This window comes from Triturus cristatus, chromosome 2_1 (assembly GCF_964204655.1).
Source record: "Triturus cristatus chromosome 2_1, aTriCri1.1, whole genome shotgun sequence".
NCBI lineage: Eukaryota > Metazoa > Chordata > Amphibia > Caudata > Salamandridae > Triturus > Triturus cristatus.
The window spans coordinates 213,652,507-213,674,244 of NC_140581.1; the positions used below are offsets into that span (position 1 = coordinate 213,652,507).

Consider the following 21,738-nt stretch of genomic DNA (forward strand, 5'->3'; position numbering starts at 1 on the left):
CATTATGTATGAGTTATGGGCAGGCTTGTGTTTAACGCCACCATGCATTCCCATCTCCATCCACCCTAATCAATTCAGTCAAGTCCACGTCAAAGGCATATCCTAATGCGTACCATAGAAAAGCTATGCTCTGCTGATCAGCAGATATGGGGAAGTGTAATTAAACAGAAGACCAAATGGTACGTCAGGATACATTTTTTACCTGTAAGATGGCTAGATCTTAGGATATGCGTGACTGAGTCTGAGATATTTCTATTTCAGAATTACTTAAGTATGGTCCAATGACGATCAATGAATACTAGAAGCACTCATTAGAGGAATCCTAGAAAGGGGAGGTGGGATAGGGATAAAGCAAGATGACTTAAAAATGTAAGGTGAGCAAGAATAAGGCTTTACTCTAGATGGCGGTCTTGGAAAAGCTGAGGACACCAGAAAGAAGAACTATGTCAGATGCTACAGGCAAGTGGAGCAAACTTAGTATGGTTCCATTACCATCTGCCAGCATTTTTATATCATCGCAGGCAGAATTGAGAGTTGATTCAGTCAGTCATATTAGCTTTATTTCGATAAAACATATCTTAAAAGCTTTTTAAAACAAAAATCAACATTTTACAGAATACAAAACAGTTCATCAGAGTTAAATAGGCATTAAAAAACAAACTTATTAGATTAATAACATAAAACATCATAAAATCATTAGCGGGGCGCGAATTGGCTCTTAGCAATAGAGGTATTCAAGGATCGGCTTTTAAGTTTCTCGACCTAATCTTCCATGCCCAGCTCAAGAATTTTGCCATAAAGAGCTCGTGAATCATATCTTAAGATGTGCAATGCCGCAGAGTGGCTACGAGTGCCCAGCTCCCTACAGAGTGGTTTAAGCCAACATTTCCTTGGGATTTTGTAGGCTGGGCATACAAACATGATATGGGCTATTGTCTCATGCTCTGCCGTGCAATTTGGACAAGAGGCTAATGTTTTGTAGGGAACCTTCCATTGGGCAGACATTACACGGCTAAGAAGTGAGCCAACCCTGAACTTAAAGTATAAGGCTCTATCATAAGGTTTTTGAATAACGTCTAGGTAAGGTTCATAATAGATGGTAAATTTATGCTGCATAAATTCCTCAGTAAGCCTACCTAGTTTATGGTCTAAAAAAACCTTGTTATGGACCCAGGTCCAGTAAGCTTTCTTAAGTTCTGCCTTAGGTGGAGAAGATCTAGTTATCCACATCTCTTTAAGGCCCAGATCATAGAGCAGTAATTTCAGGGTGATAAGCCAGTTGATTTTATACTAGCCATCCATGTTCATGACTTCTTTTAGACCTGCAGCATACTTGGCTAGCTCTGGGGTTCGCCACAAGCGAGCCCATAATAAGAGAGGGCGGAGTCTAGCCAAGTCTCTAAATGAGTGGCACCCTAGATCTTGTAGCGAAGGTCTAGTGGGAGTCCTTACGGGCAACATAATAAGATCTTTTAAGAATTTGTTTTCTGACTTCACAATTTGATCTAAATTGGAGAAGCCACACAATTCAGCTCCATAAAGGGCCGAACTTGCTCCTCTAGCCTTGTATATAACAATTGCTGGAGCTATGGGCTTGCTTACTGAGGTATGATGTTCTTTAAATCTTCTGTGATTCAGAAGCAATTTTTGGATGTGTGAGCTCCAGCACATGGTGTCTGAAATACGGATGCCTAGATAGTCAAATACAGTGACCCTCTCAAGCGGGACACTGTTTAAGACAGGTGAAATTCTCAGTTTAGCAGGAGAGTTCAGCACCAGATACTTAGTTTTTTCTGTGTTGATGACCAGTCATCTGCGGCGTCCCCCAAGGATCATCTCTGAGCCCCACCCTCTTCAACGTCTACATGAGCCCCCTCGCGGCCATCGTACGCAAACACAACCTCAGCATAATCTCCTACGCCGACGACACCCAGCTGATCCTCTCCCTGACCAACGACCCCGCCGCCGCCAGAGCCAACCTGCACGAAGGGATGAAAGAGGTAGCCGAGTGGATGACGACCAGCCGCCTGAAACTGAACTCGGACAAGACGGAGGTCCTCATCCTGGGCTCCTCACCCTCCGCCTGGGACGACTCCTGGTGGCCTCCCGCCCTGGGCACCGCACCCAAACCGACAGACCATGCACGTAACCTGGGCTTCATCCTGGACTCCTCCCTCTCCATGACCAGGCAGGTCAACAACGTCTCCTCGGCGTGTTTCAACATCTTACGCATACTACGGAAGATCTTCTGGTGGATCCCCACAGAGACCAGGAAGACCGTCACACAGGCCCTCGTCACCAGCCGACTGGACTACGGTAACGCCCTCTACGCCGGTACCACCGCCAAGCTCCAGAAGAGACTCCAGCGGATCCAGAACGCCTCAGCCAGACTCATCCTCGACATCCCACGATCCAGCCACATCTCCGGACATCTGAGAGACCTTCACTGGCTCCCCGTCAACAAGAGAATCACCTTCCGCCTCCTCACCCACGCACACAAAGCCCTACACGACCAAGGCCCGAGCTACCTCAACAGCCGAGTCAACTTCTACGCTCCCACACGCCACCTCCGATCAGCCAACCACGCCCTCGCCGCCGTCCCCCGCATCCGAAGAGCGACTACAGGAGGAAGGTCCTTCTCCTACCTGGCCGCCAAGACCTGGAACTCCCTCCCGACCGACCTGCGCCTGACCCAAGACCACCTCTCCTTCAGGAAGAAGCTGAAGACCTGGCTATTCGAGCAGTAGCGGCACCCCCCCCCCCCCCAGCGCCTTGAGACCCTACGGGTATGTAGCGCTCTTTATAAGTGTCACTGATTGATTGGTGGTACAAAAGGATTGGAAACCATCAAGCAGGCGCTGTAGGCCCCTCGGGGTCTTAGAGATAAGGAGGGTGTCGTCGGCGAACAGGAGAGTAGGAATTTTTTCGCCCGCCAGGGCTGGTGCGTCAGATGGTATTTGCTGCAAGTGCTCCACCACCCCATTTATATACAAAGAAAATAGGGTGGGGGCTAAAACACAGCCCTGGCGGACGCCCCTGTTCACCGGTATTCAGTCTCATGTCGAGTGTATAAGCGGACATGCAAATAAACCAGAGAATGAAGTAATCAATGAGTTGCAGGTACCCTTTCAATTGATTTTGCAAAGAAACATTGCTTTGCGATAGTTTGTACTTCAAAGAATTAAGGACGTAAAGTGTAGCTTTTCAACCAGAGAGTGGATATGAAAAAGAAAAGGCTCTAGTTTCAAACAATGTGTTGAGAATGGCACTGTTGCAGTTGAACGATGATGAAGAGTGCAGGATTTTCTTAAATAAGGCCAGTGGAAGGGGTCAGCCAGTGTCGTTGGTGCTTTGGGAAGAGCTTGAGATTTCATGATTCCATAGCAGAGAGGAGGTTCTTCAATGAAGCCACTAACATGCTAGTCAATAATGTTGCTGAGGACTGATAAAAGGGGTCTGGTACGCACATTTTGTCAATAAGCAGGTCTCTACATGTGGACTGTTTACCTCAGAATCGTTTGTACAGGCATCACATAGCTGTTGGGAAGAGGCAGTATCTTCTAAATAGGGTGCTATGTTTTAGAACTCAGACAAAGTCCGATAGAGTTCACAACTTTATTGATACTTAAAAAGCTGCATTGAAAATCCCAAGGTGCTTTATGTAGAGATATTTGTTAAAGTGTTACATCCAGTGCTTAATTTGAGCTGATGGAGGCCACCAGCACTCATATTTGGGACCGGCACTTATTTTTCAGCATCTGACATTTAACTAGGGTAAGAGCAGTGGTGGCTCCTCCGCTAAGGCAGAGGAGCGTTGCCCCACTGTGACGCAGCAGTGAAATAAAGGAAACTTAAAATGATAACTCAATATTATTATCATTTTATGTTCTCCTGTCATGGCAGCTTTGCGGGGGAAAGGGGGGGGGGGGGGAGCTGATTCACTGGAGCAGGGGGAGGAGTGGTTTGCCCACTCCGGTGCGCATGAATGTTTGGCCAGCCAAACATTCATGAGCATTTTGCATGTTCTCCACCCAGGCTGCATTACAGCGTTATGATTGGCTTAGGGGAGCCAATCACATCGCTTCGTTGAATCGTTGGGATTGGCTATGGGGAACCTGGTGCTTTCTGCTTTGGCCGGGAGAGACGACGAGGGACGCGGAGGAGAGATGCTGCAAGCAGGTAAGTTTTTTCTTTTTTTTTTTTACACCCCTCTCCCTCCATTCTTATAATTAGAAAGCTGTTCCAAAGGCTTAATTACAATAAGTTTCAGAAGCTGGTCGACGTTTTACGAAATTATCTCAACAAATATTTTAAAAACCATTGTCAATAGATTCCTGCCTTTTTGCGGGAGTGAGGTTTGAATATGAATAAGAGGCAAATGTGCTGGCGGCAGGATAACTATTGATTAATAATGTTGTATGTATACATTGAGATACTACAATATTTTTGTACTCCAGACATCCAGTGTTTTGTGATGCAAGGAGGTTTTGAAAGAACTAACGTTGGGACATACTATACTGTGACGTTTATGGAATACGTCATTACATTTCATTGAACCCTACGTTGCTGGTATGACACTTTGAAGAATGCAAATACCACACGGTGAGTGTGTGTGAATTAATACCCAATTAGTACTATGCAAGTACCCAGGATCCCTTATGTTACGCAATCTGTGCACCTCACTATCTACCAACCTTAAAATCACTACTCTCTCTAGAGACATTTAATGCTGGGATTCTTCTGTAGGTATGGGATGCGAGTGGAACTCCTATTTCCAGTCATAACTTCTCAGCGACTCACATTCACATAACACTCAGGTTTAAGGAACAGTGTGCAAAGCAAATTAACATTAAAATGTTGAAAAGAACTGTAAGCAATAAGCTGCTTAAGAAACAGAGTAGCCTCTGTTTATATGTCAATGCATATTCTTCCACCATTGCATACACTGTGACAGAGGCTAATCATGTCTTTTTGTCACAGAAGACCAACATGTGGTCGAAACGCATGTTCTGACTTATGGGATGTGGTTCTTAACAGGTGCTTCCTGTTTGGGCATAACGTTTTGGTGAGGGTGTCTGAGGGCCTTCATCTGCTTCATTTCTGTAGGTGGTAAAACATGAAGCCAAGTCAACACTCTGCAGAAATTTCAGGGACCCTGTTCAGAAGGTTTTAGACCCTGTGTTGTTTCTGGCAGGAGTGGTGCTGCAGTCACGGTGGTCTGAGAAAAGGCGGGAGCCTCATTCCGACAGACGTTTTACAGAACAAAGATTTGGATTCTCTCACTAAACGAAGATGCTTCGAATAATAACAGAAAGCAGCATGTAAAAACTCTACACATCAGCATAGTTAAATGCAGCAACATCACAGGCTTGAAAGCTGCCCTTACCTTGCATAAAGAAGGAGCTGGGAAAAGTGCTGGATGCAGGTTTTGAAGATGGGTAGCCCGGCGAGTCCCTGTTGTAATCCGCAGTACTTGCTGATGGGGCATACACCTACAAGGAAAGTAAAGAGCAGATTTAGTACGATTCACTGCCAATGAACACTGTAGCACATCAACCTTCAGTATGAAAATCCTCACCCAGTGTTGTTATTTCCTCAACCCCATTACCTCCTCAACCACCAACTTCTGGATTGTTTAAAGTCTGGCTCAAGTGAGTCCGAGTACAAAGGAGTCCGTATCAATATAGAATGTGTTTCAGCATTATGTGGTCCATTCTATTTCACCTCCACAATGCCTATGGCCACATAATCTAGCAGTACAATACGCAACGGCTGAATCATCAATCAAAACATTCCAGAGCATTAGCCATGTGTGAAGCACTCTTCATGTTTGCCTAGCCGTGCAATTAAGTATCAGGAGCTAGATCGGTGAGAATTAGTTTTCGGGGTCTCTACGATCCTTCCTATCTAAATTACCTCTCATCACTTTAGAAGCCATGCTTGTAACAATGGAGCCTCGACTCCTTTCAACATTTGGTTACAACATGTTTTGCTGATAAAAGCAACTGGTTAACGAGCCTCCATTAGGTATTAACACCTTATCTAACTACGACAGTCTGAACCCCACTCAGCTCTACCATACCATTGTGGAGAAGTGTGGCTCAGGGGTTAGAGGCGGCAGACCCGGAAGCTGAGATCGGTCCTGGACCAGGGTTCAATTCCCCGCCTCGGCAGGTCTTGGGCTAAAAATTCCACGGACTCGATAATTCTCGCCCCGGTGCCTCCTCGACTCACGGGTTCACACTCTGCGACTCTGGGCAATAGCTTGCTTAATCTCCACAACGGCCCCTCGCGGCGGGATGCCTGACTTTCACCTTGTGGATACCCTGCTATCTCACAGGGGAATACCAGGACGGGTTCCCTAAGCAAGCGCCGGGAAACCCACAGCGGGTAGCTGTGCGCTATATAAGCTCAAACACATTTACATTTACATTCCCATTTTTTATCTTATGGGATATTCCGTTATTTGCCCACTGCAGACACAAACTCTTTCCAAAATATACATAATTTAGCATTTTTCCAACATATATTCAGATGGCATCACCATCTTCCCCACACAGCCTATAACACCTTCTATCAGCTTTTGAGGATTAGAGTGTGCTGGCATACTGAGTAACAGGGTAACAGGATAACAGCCGTATATAATAGTCTTCAATGCAGTCACGTAGCACTGTAATGCTGCTTTATAGCGTAAGGAACTATAGCTGTGGCCAGCTGGCGACGCCGACGTTCAGCCATTCACAGTTGGAGAGTCAAAGGCATTGCTCCTGTGATATCTTCATCTGTTTTAATTGTGTTATGTTTCTACATTTTCGTTTTGATATACTGGAATACCCGAAACTAGAATCTTTACCAGAGTCTTTGATGCTGGACATCCTGTAGTTACACACTACATCTTCCGCAATACACTACTCTGGCCTATGACGTTGTGCCCTTCCAACCAAAGCCTACACCTTCCACAACACACTGCTTTTAACTACTAGCAAGACTGCAGGCGTGACAACCAGAAACTACAGCTCATAAGAAGAACTGTACTCAGGAGACTGAACTGTTTTTAGACTTGTATTCCGTTGCTACACTGCATTGTTGCCCATTTTCACTACTGCTACTGTTGTAGTTTTTCCTGCTCCGCCTACTCCCCGTTCCACCACGGGCTTTCCCGTTTGTTTTGTGGAGGGAGATTGCAGAAGAAATCTGGTTGGTTTGGAGGTTGGGGAGGCGGGGAATCACCGGGCTTGTTGGCACGTGATAGTTTGTAGGATATATCCTTCATGCCTCTCGACCCGCGCAGTGGGCGCGCTGGCGGCGCGCCTAAGGCCGACCGGGGCAAGGGGCCAGGATCCCGGCCCCTCCGCCTTCCCCAAGGTTAGTGTACACCTCGCCACAACTTCTTGCATTACGGCCGATCTGCCATGCTGACTGCGCTCTTCTAGCTGTTGATAACGCTATTGCCCACACCTGTTCAGGGGCTCCTTGTTCCTTCTCCCTATCCCAGCCTTTGGAGTATGACTGTAAGACAACTACGATACTCGAAAATACTGTTCCTAAGTTCCGCTTCTTAAGTTTAAATTGTCGCTCCCTTCCTAAGCATAAAAGTTTTATTTTTGACCTTCTCCTGGAGGAATCGCCAGATGCCTTTTTTATAACTGAGACCTGGCTTCACGACAGTTCTGGGCCTGACATTGCTACTGCTCTTCCTTCCAATTACGCCATCGCCAGATTGGACAGAGCCACTGAGATAGGCGGGGGGATCGCTATTATCTATAAATACCTCTTTCAGTGCAATTTGGACTCTGTCAATCTTCCTAACTCTGAAGCCGCCTTATTCAAACTTATACTTACCCCTAAATTTTCTTTTTCTGGGCTTTTGATTTATCGCCCTCCTGGTCCCTCTTCTCTGTGGTCGGCTACTTTGACTGGCTTGGTATCCTCCCTGCTTATGACAACCACTAACTTCTCCTTACTTGGCGATTTGAATCTCCATTTGGAAGACGCCACAAATGTCATATGCTCCAATCTCATCGCTGATTTTTTAGCTATTAATGTGACCCTCTGTAACTTCGGCCCTACTCATAAGGCCAGCCACTTCTTAGATCTCATCTTTTCTAATGTTTCTTCTATTGTATGTGAACCAGCAATACCTATCCTTTGGTCTGACCACTTCTTATTGAAGTTCCGTCTCCTGTCAGTTTGCCTTCTGCTTTCCCCCAGTCTATGTTTTTCAATAGGGATTGGAAAAAAATCGATATCACCATTTTGAATAATCTGCTAAGTGAAAATACTCCTAACCTCACTCCGCAGGTACCTGTTTCTGCAAAAAATATTCACAATTGGCTGTCCCATGCTGTTGATGTATGCCTTCCTCCCATAAAGAAAAAATTGACCTATCACCACCCTCCTGCTCCATGGTTTACCGATAGTCTTAAAATAGAAAAATCTAAATGCAAAGCATTAGAAAGAAAATGGCGCCGAAACTATGCCCCGGATTTGAAAATAGTATATAAAAATTCTCTGAAAACCTACCATGATCTATGCAAATCTACGCGAGCCGCGTACACTTGTAATACTATCAATACTGCTACAAATCGTCCAAATACACTTTTTAGCTTAGTAAAAAACCTCGCTGGCGCCCAGACCATAGCGAAGTCCCTGCCCCTTGACAAGCAATTGTGTGAGGATCTTGCTCTTTTTCTCTCTGATAAAATAGAGCATATCCATTCTGAAATAGCTAACTCCTCCCTGACCTGCTTGATGTCACCTTCAATCCCGGCTCGCACTTTTCAGGAACATCCTAATGTCTCCTACCAAATGGCCTTCTGGCCTTCTTTGGAACTGGTTTCTTTTGTTTCTATTCTTGGTACAATAAAATCGTGTTCCCCAAATGACCCTTTACCCATTTCCATTATCAAACAACTTGATCCCAACCATCTTCAGGTTATTATGGAAACCCTCAATTTTTCTTTGCAAGCATCTACTGTTCCGCCTGTCTGGAAGCACTCTATGGTTGTTCCTCTATTAAAAAAGCCTGCTGCTGACCCCAAAGTCCTGGCAAATTTTCGAACTCTCTCTCTCTTGCCTATCTTTTCCAAATTTCTGGAAAGACATATCCATACACACCTCGCCAAGTTTGTTGAAACTAATAATATACTCCATTCTTCACAGTCGGGCTTTCGTGCAGGTTTCTCGACTGAGACCACGCTCTTAGGCGTTACAGAAAGACTGCGTTCTCTATTGGATTCTGGCGATACAGTCGCGCTCATACTACTAGATCTGAGCGCGGCTTTCGATACTATCTCCCACCCCATCCTGATTAACACTTTGAAATCTTTTGGCATTTGCGGTTCTGCTTTGGACTGGTTATCCTCCTTCCTTACTGACCGCACTTTTCAAGTCTTTTCTGCGTCTGACAGTTCCAGTGTCTTTCCTTCACCTTTTGGAGTTCCTCAGGGCTCCATTTTGAGCCCCTTTCTCTTTAATCTGTATGTCAGGCCACTTGCTGACATTGCTGTTAATGCTGGACTGTCTCTCTATACATACGCCGACGACTCTCAAATCATTTTCTCGCTTTCCAAATCGGACTCTTCTTCCTCCTTTTGTGCTCTCCAGTTGGGCTTACGCCAAATTGCTGTCTGGATGAATAACAATTATCTAAAGCTTAATGCTAATAAAACTGAGGTCCTTATTTTAGGCAAGCAGATCTGTGGGGCTCATGTCACTGGCCGAATGAGTTGGGTACTCTTCCTCGGCCTGTCGATCATGTTCGCAACCTGGGCTTCTATATTGATGACTCCTTGAAAATGTATCATCAATCAGTCAAAGTTGCCGGCACCTGCTTTGCCATCATGAAATGGCTGAGCAAAATTCTTTGGATGCTGCCAAAAGACACCCAAAAAACCGTAGTCCATGCTCTTATTACATCAAGACTGGACAACGTTAACATTCTGTTTTTGGGTGCAAATAAGGCTGTATCCCGTAGGCTGCAACTTGTACAAAACTCTGCTGCCCGACTCTTGTGTGGGGTTCCTAGATTTTCTTCTATCTCGCATCATCTTCGTGACCTACATTGGCTTCGAATTGAAAAGCGGATCGAGTTCAAAGCTCTGACCTTCATGTTTAGAATCAAATGGGGCCGAGTACCGGACTATTTACAGACTCTGGTCTGACCCTATGTTCCAACTCGTCATCTTCGCTCTGCTTCACTTGAAAAATTTCACATTCCTAGGTTTAGACTTTCCAGAATGGGAGGTAGATCTTTTTCTGTCTTGGGTCCCTCTCTTTGGAACTCAATTCCTCTTGCCATACGTAGGGAATCTTTGTATCCCCAATTTCGTCGTTCACTGAAGACTTGGCTCTTTAATCAATAATTACTTCACTTCTCAGCTTTCGTATCCAGGCACCGGGAAACCCTTGTTGGGTAGCTGTTGCGCCATATAAATTAAATAAATAATAAATAAGAAGAACTGTACTCAGGAGACTGAATTACCAAAGAGTTTCAAAGCCACAGTGAAGCAACAACCAATCAGAGCCAGGGGCTGGAGGAGGGGCAGAGATATATGTGTGCTCTCATACAAGTCATCAAGGATGTGGGCCAGCAGAACAACAGCTTTAAACACAACTGTGTCTTTGTTGCTTGGATTTGCCTTGCACTTGATGTTCCAGTGCTGATCTCCGGCAAACGTTTGATGGTGCTTTTTTATCATCTGTTCCACATACACACTGCCATTTTCCCAGCAGACCCAGGGTTATGCTTCTCCAGCCTAGGTTAGCTTGTTGCGGCCTTCTGAGAAAGTGGAAAAGAACGCTTCTGGACTGTTGCTTACCCGTGTTTTTGCTTGGTGCAGCACCACAGCTGTGCACTGCATATTTGTCTTCATCACCATGAGATTTCTGTCCCTGTGTTGTTACTCAATTACATGCTTTATATTTTTTTTTAACTAAGTTGTCAAGCACTGGGTTAATCCTTAGCAAGCTATACTTCATCTCTTGACCGTCCTCACGAGTAACCCTTAAGGTCTCCAATTCTTCTTTAATACAGGTGTCCCCTCTGCTCAGTTGCCTATCCTATTTCTCCCACAGTTTGAAGCCTGGTTATCCTTTAGCGCCAGCTTCTCTTTGTTGAGTGGCAGTTTGGGATCCTAATCTAGATAGGCTTCTTGCTTGCTCACTGCTTAGGTTTGAGGTTTGTCTTCTAAGTTACATTATATTGTAGTCTTGAAAGACTCGGACATAGAACAGTCAACACCACCATTCCATGCTCTCAGTACTATCCCTTCAGCTCCAAGTAATTTGTGCAAGAAACCATTTATGAGCTAGACACAAATCTTACCTTTGAGCACTCTCTTGCTCATAGTAGCATAGGCTGTGCGTCGCGGATTATACACTGTGGTGCTATACAAACTTTTCTCGCCTGACTAATGCTAGTAATATTGGTTGGTACCTTAGCACAAGAGACCTCCAAGTCCCACTCATGACACAACCGGCCGGCCTTGCCATATAGAGCAAAATAAAGGTACTGTAGTGTAGTTTTATGAGGCACCAAACATCAATGGAGAAATAAATGTTCTGTTGCACCCACATATCACGAAAACCCGATGCACAGAAGTTTAAAATAATTTGAAATAAGGTCACTTCTGCTGTGTGGTGGTGTGCATATCAAAAATGAGGTACTCCGTGGCTCACAAGGTTGAGAACACTGTGGAATGCACTCAAATGCCAACTCTAGGGTAGATGTACAGTGCTCAGCCAATGTATAGTGCTGCAGCTGGTCCTGAGTCCTGGCATCAAGAGACCACCGACAAATTGTATGCACACACAGAGGGAAGTGCAATGTAATAGGAAATAAAATAAATAAATCACAGGGTAAGAAAGTGCAAGCAGAATACAAATACAATACAAAATACTAGTAATTGTGGGAAGTAGGTCGCTAAGTGGAAGATTAATAGATGTGTGGTTCATACCCGGTAAGAATTATGTCATTTACTTATACACAGAATACACATCGTGTAGGGAGGCCTTTCTTATTGGTCATGGCAAAGGGTAGAAGTCAGAGGTTTGTCATTATCTTACCAAAAGCCAGGATTACATGGAGAAAATCCCATCTGGAACACAAGCAATGAGCTTAACATACCTGGGGGGGGGGGTGGAGTAGGAAAAAGTGTTTGTGTGGGCATAGGCCTTCTCGGAGACTGATACTTCATTACCTTTCAGGTGATCTTGGTCAGTTTTTCTTTGGAGTTTGCGGAGAGGCACCTAAATCTGACCCTTAAGCCTGACAGAGAGAGTTAAAAGTGTATATTAAGATAATGAAATGGGACACAAGGGCCCTGGTAGAATGCCAGGAAAGAACAGACATATTCACTATGATTCAACTTTTCATTTTCATCCGTCCTGACATTTTATGGTGGTAAATGTTCCGTTGTCGGGTTAGGAAAACATTTGAGAAAAATGGATTAGCCCACGACAGAGGTAGGAGGGTGGTTGTAAAAGTAACAAAAGAACTCCTCCCTTGCTGTGCTGCCAAAATGATAACTATGCCAAGACAGAAGGCTGTATTGCAGTAGGGAAATACATTTTAATGAATTATGTTTTACCATTGTTGTCACTTCTTATAACCGGGCATACTTTCAGAATCAATGGGTTTTAGGGGTCTGTATAAATTATAATATTCTATGCTAATATTTGTGAAATGTCAATCTTGGTGTGAAGGGCAATATGCCGAAATCATTTAAATAAAATGCCAAATTCTCGTATGAGAGAATACCCTGTAGACCTCAGCCTCTATTCTCACCAATAAATGACAACAAAGAATCAATTTGGGAGTACTGTTTTTAGCCCAGAGAGATAACCTGGTCCATGATTTAGGTACAAAGCATAAAAAACAAAGAAGGGGTTCTTCGTATCTCGGGATAAGGCTCAATTCAAGCCAGACCCTCTAAATGAGGGTGCAAGAGTGAAAACTTGAAGAGGAGCTTGCCAGGCCTGCCAAAGGGAACTAATAGGTCAGTGTTTCTCATTTTTCCCTATTTTCAAGTACAGTGACAATGGGACTCTTCTAAAACAAACTCATCCTAAAGAATTTTGAGTGAGAAGGTCAATGTCGGAATATGCCCATGTTTTGGCTTCATTTAAGTAACTGGCAAGTTCGGGCTCTGTAAGCAATAAAGGAAACTAAGCAGACTGATATGAGGGGACATACTTTTTCTAAAGCTGTGGTATGCCGCGAACCATGCAGCTTAATATGAAACTAAACTTGGATTCTCAAATCCGGCTGCACACACCTATACATTTGCTCCAACATTCAACGCAAAGTTACTACCTTTTCGAAACTGAATTATGTTTCCAAAGAAAACCTCCGGAGGCAGATCTAACACATGATAGAGGGCGCGAAGGTTTAAGGATTCTGGGCAAGGCGCAGGTAGGAGGTAGGAGTCCAATGAGGGAGGGTGTGTTCAGCCACAAGCGAGGGTGTGCTATCGAACAATATACAAGGCTCTGCACAGAGCATCGGAGGACTTGTAATTCTCATTTGTTTCTTCAGGTGCTTCACTCAGGGCAGCAGAGCACACATGGATCCAATATGTTTGTCTTTGTTTATTCTAACTGGGTCTTCTTCTCGCCTTACTCTAGGTGGTCTGTTCGGGGTCAGCAAATCCCCCTCCCCCCCTGTACTCGCAGGCACAACATGGCCCTGGTGTAAGCCCTCGTGGGTCAGAAGGTTCCAGTTATGGGTCAGGGAGGGGAACTAATGTAAAACACACCCTGGCTGTGCCTGGAGGGTGTCTCGAGTGATTCACACTCCATGTTAGAGGCGATCTTTTCCTCTTCCCTTGATTGAAATCTGTAGGGAGGGGACAAACGCAGACTGATCTCCCCTTTGAAAGCACAACCACTGGAGGCTCTCAGCAATGGGAGTGATTATTGTATCAATGCCCCGGATCGCCAGTGTCCAGACGCTATTCTGTTTTTAAAGTCTGCATGTATTATGCAGTTCCAATGAATGCTGTATACAGTGATACCTGTTCTATCACATTGTACTCCGTCATTCTACGAAATGTGCCAAAATATTACATTTCACAACCCAACCTAACTTAGTCTATATGCACTTAATTTTCCTTAAATGCTGAATGTAAAAGGTACCCACTGAGACATGTCGCGAGCTGCGATGACGTAATACTGGATCGTGTAATGCTGGACCAATCTTTCTGAAGCCTTACTGGATTCTATACTGTTCTCGACAGTGCAGACTCTAAAACAAATAAAGACTAACTTCAGGAACACAACAATAGTAACTTCAAAGTCCCTGTCAATGCGCAGAAAAAGATAGACAGACAATCTATGTGGTATCAATCTACTTGTGACACCTAGAACTTTCTCCAAGACTCCTTAGTTTGAAACTGCATCCTGTGACTCGAGCAAAATCAGATATAGAACACAAATGTGCAGAAAAGAATCTCATCTGACGCCCATCTCTTTAACGATTTCATGAATGAACCAGATCATGTGGACACTACCAAACATTCGCTCAATTAATACAGCCCAGTTCCCTGTTTGTTCTACAGTGCAGACTTAAGTATAAAAACCAAAGGTCGGACTCATCAGAGAATACTGATGCAGCCAAGTTCAGGCTCCTCCTCACTACACATTAGGCTAAACGATGCACATTCACCAAAACTGTCAAACTATTGTTCTGTTTAAATTGTCTTTCATAAGGGGACTGAATTATGTCAGATTCGCATCACCTTTCGATCTATACTTTCGGGAAAGTTCTTACCCAGTACAAAAGTTGTTCAGCATCTGAGAACCTGGTCATGGATCTGCAATGGGGAAGGGACCACAAAAAAGTTATTTGTGTTTTACTGGAAGTAGGCAATACGGCCATTCAGTAGAAGGACAAAGTAGGAAAAAATCAGGAAAACATACCAGGACTAGAGTGTGGCCATTTACCCTAGCAGCACAAGCACTGGCATAGACAATAGATCTCGCCTTTGGGACCTTATAAGTGTTTAGCCATGCAACAGTTGATGTTGTTGCACCACGGATATTGTGCTGCATAACTAAATGCTTATAAGGTCCCAAAAGCGAGACCTATTGGCTATGCCAATGCTTGTTTTTAATGTATAATTTTTTTTTACAAACTTATGCAACATGCCAAAAACAATGCAAGTAAGAAAGAAGTGGAACAGCAACACAGGCATTCCAGATCCTGCACCGAAGAGCACTCCTTTTCAAGTTGCTGTTACAGTGCAGACAGCAAAATGGATAAAGTAAGCTGGCCCTATGCTGTGATAGGCGGAAGCAGAATGTAAATGGAACTTGAAAAGACCAATGGCTGAAGGGAACTAAGCTAAATACCCTTCATTATTTTTAATTTTTCTTTTTTTTTTTTTTTAACATGGGGCTGGTGAGACAGCTATTGTGGTCTCTAGGCCAGAGCAAAAATAAAACGGCGATGGTGCGGGTGGACGGAGGCTGGGAGGGTGGGGACTGAGCAAGAAATATGTTACTGTGTCCAGTTCCCAAGGCATCCACTTCAGAAGTGCTTTTCTACCATGGCAAGTAGGGGGAAGGCTTCTCAAGCACTGACGGTCTGTGGCAAGCAGATCACAAGTGCTTGATGTGCGCCAGCGGTTATACAGCTCACAGTTCGAACACTCTCCGTTTAGAATACCGATATAAAAGGTTTTGGAGGCTGCACTTGAAGGCCCAATTCTGAGTCTATATCTGATTGAGGGGAGGGGGTTCAGCAGCCTGATGCATAGTGGAAGGGAGTGAAAGATGTGGTTTGAGGCACTGTGGAGTTTGAGCAGTTGGGACACCAGGCTTAAAGATTCATGGGGGGTGGGGTCTGTTTGGCCCAAACTAACAGCAGAGTACCCTCTCTCATAACGTACATTCAAGAAGTTGACAAATAAACACATACAAGAGGTAGAACCTTCACCACGAGGAGGAGAATATGCATGCTTTCTAGACGAGGGAATGAACCTGGCAATTAGACCGGCAATATGGATGATGTTACATTGATGAGGAAGGGTGAGATGAAATAGATAAATATGTGCACTAGATGAGGCTTAGGCCCTTACACAGATCTCCCAGATTCAGTGATAAATCACCTGCGTTCACATTTTCATTCTACCATTTGTATTGTCTTAAGGTCTTCAAGAGTTCAGTCAAGCCTTCGGGAATTATAATTCCAATTTAACATTCTCTGGTTTCAAGGGAAATAATGTGTCTCCTCATTCGTGCTCCTGTCCCAGTTACCACCACTGATACAGTGTACTCCGTGCAATTTTGAGATTGGTCACTATATACTGTCCATTCACTCAGCAAGTTACTTTTCAGTACAGGACAGATTGGATATGGATAGTACGGAGAGGTGATTTTAGGAATGAAGTTCACAGGCAGACAGAGAACGAGAGCACTGAATGCAGCATCAACGTTCTGATTGGTTGGAAGCTTGTGGTGTCAAAGCAGAATGTTGTTGTGCACCAATGTGCAAGTGAAGAGAGAAACATCAGGGCTAGGAAACCATCCGGTTCCCTCTGATATTCCACAATACCAAAGATTATCCAGGGCAATTCAACGTATCTGAGATTCTATGGCTTCCATTTCTGTTGCCCAAGGCCCTAACGATATTGTTTCAGAGGCAAGCCAGAATTCCCTTGAACTGGGCAATCTACTTCAGGGCTCCTGGCTTTATGTCAAATATTTGAATAAAGGAAATTTAACATCAATACGTAGATTGCTGAAGGCGAAACTACAAATCCCAGAATGCGAAATGCTTTTGCAAAACGCCTGTGCTGACTGGCGGTTTCACATGGCACTAAAGCCACTTAACATCTCCATTACTTTGTATAAAGAAGCCTCAAATTTCTTAAACTCGCTTTATCGCCTTGAAGTCACGTGCGGAAGTTACATCATACAACCTGCCCCCACCACAAGCGCCGAGGCTCCACAGTTGTTGACACAATGCAGCAGTGACATGGAGCGCACGTTCACATTGAGGAAGGCCACCGTGCAGCTCAGCTTGACCAGCCCCAGCCAGACGTGCACAAAGTCGGGCTCATTGCTCATGATAGGGCCACCGTGTCCCATTTCTTGAACGATGCATGGCGGAGAACGACCTGGGCCACTCAGTTGTTTGCTACGGTCGACTTGCCGGTAGGAGTGCCTCCGCCCCTCGAAAATCAGGAACGGCTTGTCGGGCACTCTCTATGCCACGGCCAGAAAGCGGTCCAGTACGGTCTCCACCTGAACTCTGCGCTTGTAGAGCTCCACGCACACCCCGGCACGGAGCACCTTCAGGAGGTAGCGCAGGTCTAGCCAGAAGTAGGGGAAGAAGAGCCGCTGCACGAGGTGCAGGTCCAGCAGCGCAGCCGCGCAAGCGGAGAGACCGGCCAGTAGCATGGGTGCAGCCGCAGAGAGCAGCAAGAAAGTGAAAGCGACCGCAAGACAGGCAAATGTAAACAAGCACGCGCGGCCCGCTAATTAGAAACAGAAGGCCCCTGCGCGCCGCTGCTCGCTCCCGGCAAGGTGGATGCCGCTACATGCAAGAGGGTTTGAAAAGTGCAGACCGATTCCAAAAGGTCATCTCCTAGGGTAGCGCATGCACGCTGCGCTAGGCATGACCTAAAAAACAGAGGCTTTACCCCCAGGATAGCTTCCCATTGTTGTCTGTGGAGAAACATCCAGTCCATGCTGTAACAGAGAATTCTTGATTTTATTTCAGCATGCTTGGCTAGACCAAGGGTAAAAGAAATGGAGAAACTGGGAAAAATGTCACATGCTGAGAACTTGTGAATAAAAAAATTGCATTGGTAAACACTGTATTTTATAAAAGGTCTCCTCTTCAGTGTACAACATTATCGAATGAACTCTTCAAAAGAATATGCGATCAGTTAAAAAATCCGAAAGGACTCACTTGGAGCAATTTAGAACAAATTAAAAAGAACGTCTTTTAGCTCTTATTGTATCTCACTTTCTCAAAGAAGCTGATGTTAGAAATGTGGTTTTAGCAACAAAATGGTTATCTTTGTCTGGGGAGGCAAATCGCAATGGGTGGCACGGGCGACTCTTTTCCGTCCCACTGCGGATGGTGGGTTGGGATTGCCCGATGTTAAGTATATCCTGGCTGCCCAGCTTTATCATTTCCTAGATTGGAACCACGATCCTGACGGTAAACCCTGTGTGCAGATTAAACAGGCCTTCTCTCCGCCCCCCCCGGATGGTCTCTTGTGGCTACCTTCATCAGCCTGGGCCCACGACCTACCACTTCTCCCATTGACCTCCACTCTCCTGTCCTACTGGCAAGACGTTCGTGGAAGATGAATGTTCCCAACTTACCCCTTCCCTCTTGGCTAGTAACTGGGTACACTTTGTATCGTATACAAGGGATTTATAGGCAACTTAAATATGCTAATTAGGTGTAAACCAATTTGATGTGTTTTTAGGGGTCAGAGCACATATACTGGTCACTGCGCCATCAATTTACTGGTGACAAGCCTCCAGTCATGTTTGTACTGCCATTGTAGTGGGTGGCACAATGAGTACTGCAGTCCACTAGTGACATTTAACTTACAGGCCCTGGGTACACTTCGTATTTTATACTAGGGAGCGATAGGTACGATAAATAGATCAATTAGGAGCATAGACAATTTTGACATATTTTAGGGAGGTCAGATCATGTGCACTAAGGCCTAGTTAGTAGTCTTGGCTAGTAACTCGGACCACCCCCCACCAAGCAAGGTTCATCCTGGCTCCTTTTGTTGGGACAGTGGACGGTCTCCTCGGTTGAGCGATTTCTACAGCGAAGGGGGCTTACAAACCAGCAAGGGTCTAATCACGAAATACACCTTGCCTAGGCAGAATGCTTATAGGACTTGGCAAGCACCACACTGTGCTTTACGATACCCTGCCTGCCTTGTCATGCTAAGGGAAGATGCACCCATTGAATCCTTCCTTACCAATGTCAGGCACAAGGCATAACATGGCTTTATTGCTAAATTCTTAACCTCACTACACCAAAGAAACACACCTATGTGAAACAACTAGAAAGAGAATTAGTCACAGACATTACAGACGAAACTTGGGGGCGATTTGGCAGACAGCTTCCAAATCTTCTAATTGCCTCTGATACAAAGAGAACGCTTACAAAATTCTCACATATTGGCATTTGACACCAGTGCGTCTGCATAAAATGTTTGGGAGCTCAGAGCTATGTTTAAAGTGGTGCCGGGAGCAGGGCACTTACTTTCATGGCCACATGGTGGACATGCCTGAGTGTGCAAACATTTTAGAATGAGGCCTTACTTTCGATACATTCCATCACTAATATTTCACTGTCACGAAATCCACTATTGGCTCTCCTGGGTGATCCAGAAGCGGATAAAGCTCTTTTCTCCATCCACTCCATCAGGGCAACTTCTTTCTCACTTGTTTCTGTCAGCATAGCGGCAATGTGGAAGCAACCTCAGGCCCCCTTGTGAAACATGTGGTGGGGGAGTGTATGGAACCTCTGTGCCATGTAGAAGCTCACTGCCATTGTGAGGGACAGGGCAGCTAAATTCGAATCAACGTGGTGTCCATTCACCACTTACATACGATGGCAACACGGAGCGGGAGGCATACATCTAACAATGTCCAAAACACTAAGGTCCTCAGATCTTTGGGTGATGTCCCCCTCCAACACAGAGGGTGACCCGGCCTGACTGTCATGACTACCACGCTTTTCATCAATAAGACACATTCGGGACGTGTTGGTGTTTTCCATTACTGTGTATTTTTGCATGAACTGTAATATTTAAATATGGCTGGTGAGAAACTTTATTAAACATCTTGAATTGGAGAACAATGTTGGACCTTGCTGGCTTAACCCCGTTATGCAATTTAGGGGTATGGACTTGTGCCAATTTCCTCCCAATATATGTCTTCAATGCTTTATGTGATGACTATGCAATGTGTGTAATGTTACTTTAAATCAAAAAGCGAAATAAAGTTGCTTAAAAAAAAAAAAATTGGTTTAAGGACTCAAGTTGACCTTCGTTAGAAATACAGCGGTTACTGCGACTGTAAGTGAAAGAATGGTATGGCAAACACTGGAGCGAAGTCCCCCTTCAAGAAACTACAACATATACGCACATTATACAACATGTAATTACTAATAGCAATTTTTCTGTCAGCAAAATACATATTGAATTTATGTGCGGATCAAAATTGCACAATAAGCGCACAGGCGTTTTCTATGCTTAATATGAGCAATTTATTGCATATGTCAAATTATCTTAATTTTTTTGCCAAATCCCACCTATTAATACAGTTTTGGCTCTATTAACGTGGATTTTCTTACCTACCTGAACCCAAACAGCAAATGAATGAGTTGACCCCTTGACTTTAAGTGCACCAACATGTTGTGAGACAGTGAGCTGGGATTAGAATCGGTGACCTGCAGGTTGCACATATTTTTAGAGAAAACTGTTAAGCTCATAGTTATTACCAAGTGGCTAGAATAACATGAGTCACCGTAAACGTATTACTAGCCATTTAAGGGATCCCTAGACATTGATGTGTAATACTAAGGGCTGGTCTGTCACTGGTCTGGTGCTTGGCTGACTAGTGGATAAAAAGGACTCTGTCCAGGGGTCACCTAACATTTGCCTGCAACAGGGTAGGCCTTTTTGAAGTTAATTAAGTTCCTGGGCACAGCCCAGATGGTTCTCCTACCAGAAGAACAAACACTTCCTCACAAAAAGGCATTTCTCTTAGCTCTGCGAACAAGTTCACACCACATCAAGGGGCTTTTAAGCTCCTGCGTGAAAGTTGGAAACTCAGGCAAACTCGCTACTAAAGGTTTTAGGCAGGAATCAGATGATTTTCCAAAAGTTCCAGTACTAAAATATTTATTACAAACCTGACTATACTAGTGAATTGGGCTTGTAATACATATTTTTAAAACTCCAAGAATGAACTTTGTAGGTGTTTCCTAGGTGGAGATAACATTATTAAACTTAATATAGTATCCAAATGCTTTTCGATGGTCAGCTAAACCGGCTACAGTGAAAATAGATTTTGATTTTCACCGCAAGGACATGTTAAACATTTAACTTAAACAAGTCCTACTTATAAACACCATGCACACTCTCTTATGGGCATTAAAGCCTACTTAGGATTAAACATATTAACTTTTAAAAGGAGGACTTCGCTTGTTAAAAGGGGTTATTTTGACAGGTAAAATTTGCAGTTTAAACTTGCACAGCCAGGTTGCTGTGGAAGGCCTACAGTATGTTTTGCATTGTCACTGTAGTGCTGGCACAATGAGTGCTGCAGTATACTAGGGAAATTTATCTTACAGGTCATGGGTACACTTTGTATCATATACAAGGGATTTATAGGCAAGTTACATATGCTAATTAGGTGCAAACCAATTTGATGTGTTTTTAGGGGTCAGAGCACATATACTGGTCACTGCACCATCAATTTACTGGTGGCAAGCCTCCAGTCATGTTTGTACTGCCATTGTAGTAGGTGGTACAATGAGTACTGCAGTCCACTAGTGACATTTAACTTACAGGCCCTGGGTACACTTCGTATCATATACTAGGGAGCGATAGGTACGTTAAATATATCAATTAGGAGTATAGACAATGTTGACATGTTTTAGGGAGGTCAGATCACGTGCACTAGGGCCTAGTTAGTAGTCCAAGTGAACATTCAAAAAACAATACCAACGCAACGCCACTTCACTAT

General features: G+C 44.4%; 1 protein-coding gene across 28 annotated transcripts in view; it reads right to left on the reverse strand.

Annotated features, from left to right (window-relative positions):
- TCF4 (transcription factor 4) overlaps positions 1-21,738 on the reverse strand; it is an 886,011-nt gene that overhangs the window by 145,092 nt on the left and 719,181 nt on the right. For all 28 annotated transcript variants that reach the window (XM_085630087.1, XM_085630081.1, XM_085630059.1 and 25 more), the window contains one exon: positions 5,387-5,492. In XM_085630087.1, the coding sequence (XP_085486213.1) occupies positions 5,387-5,492 (106 nt within the window). The remainder of the gene's footprint in view (positions 1-5,386; positions 5,493-21,738) is intronic.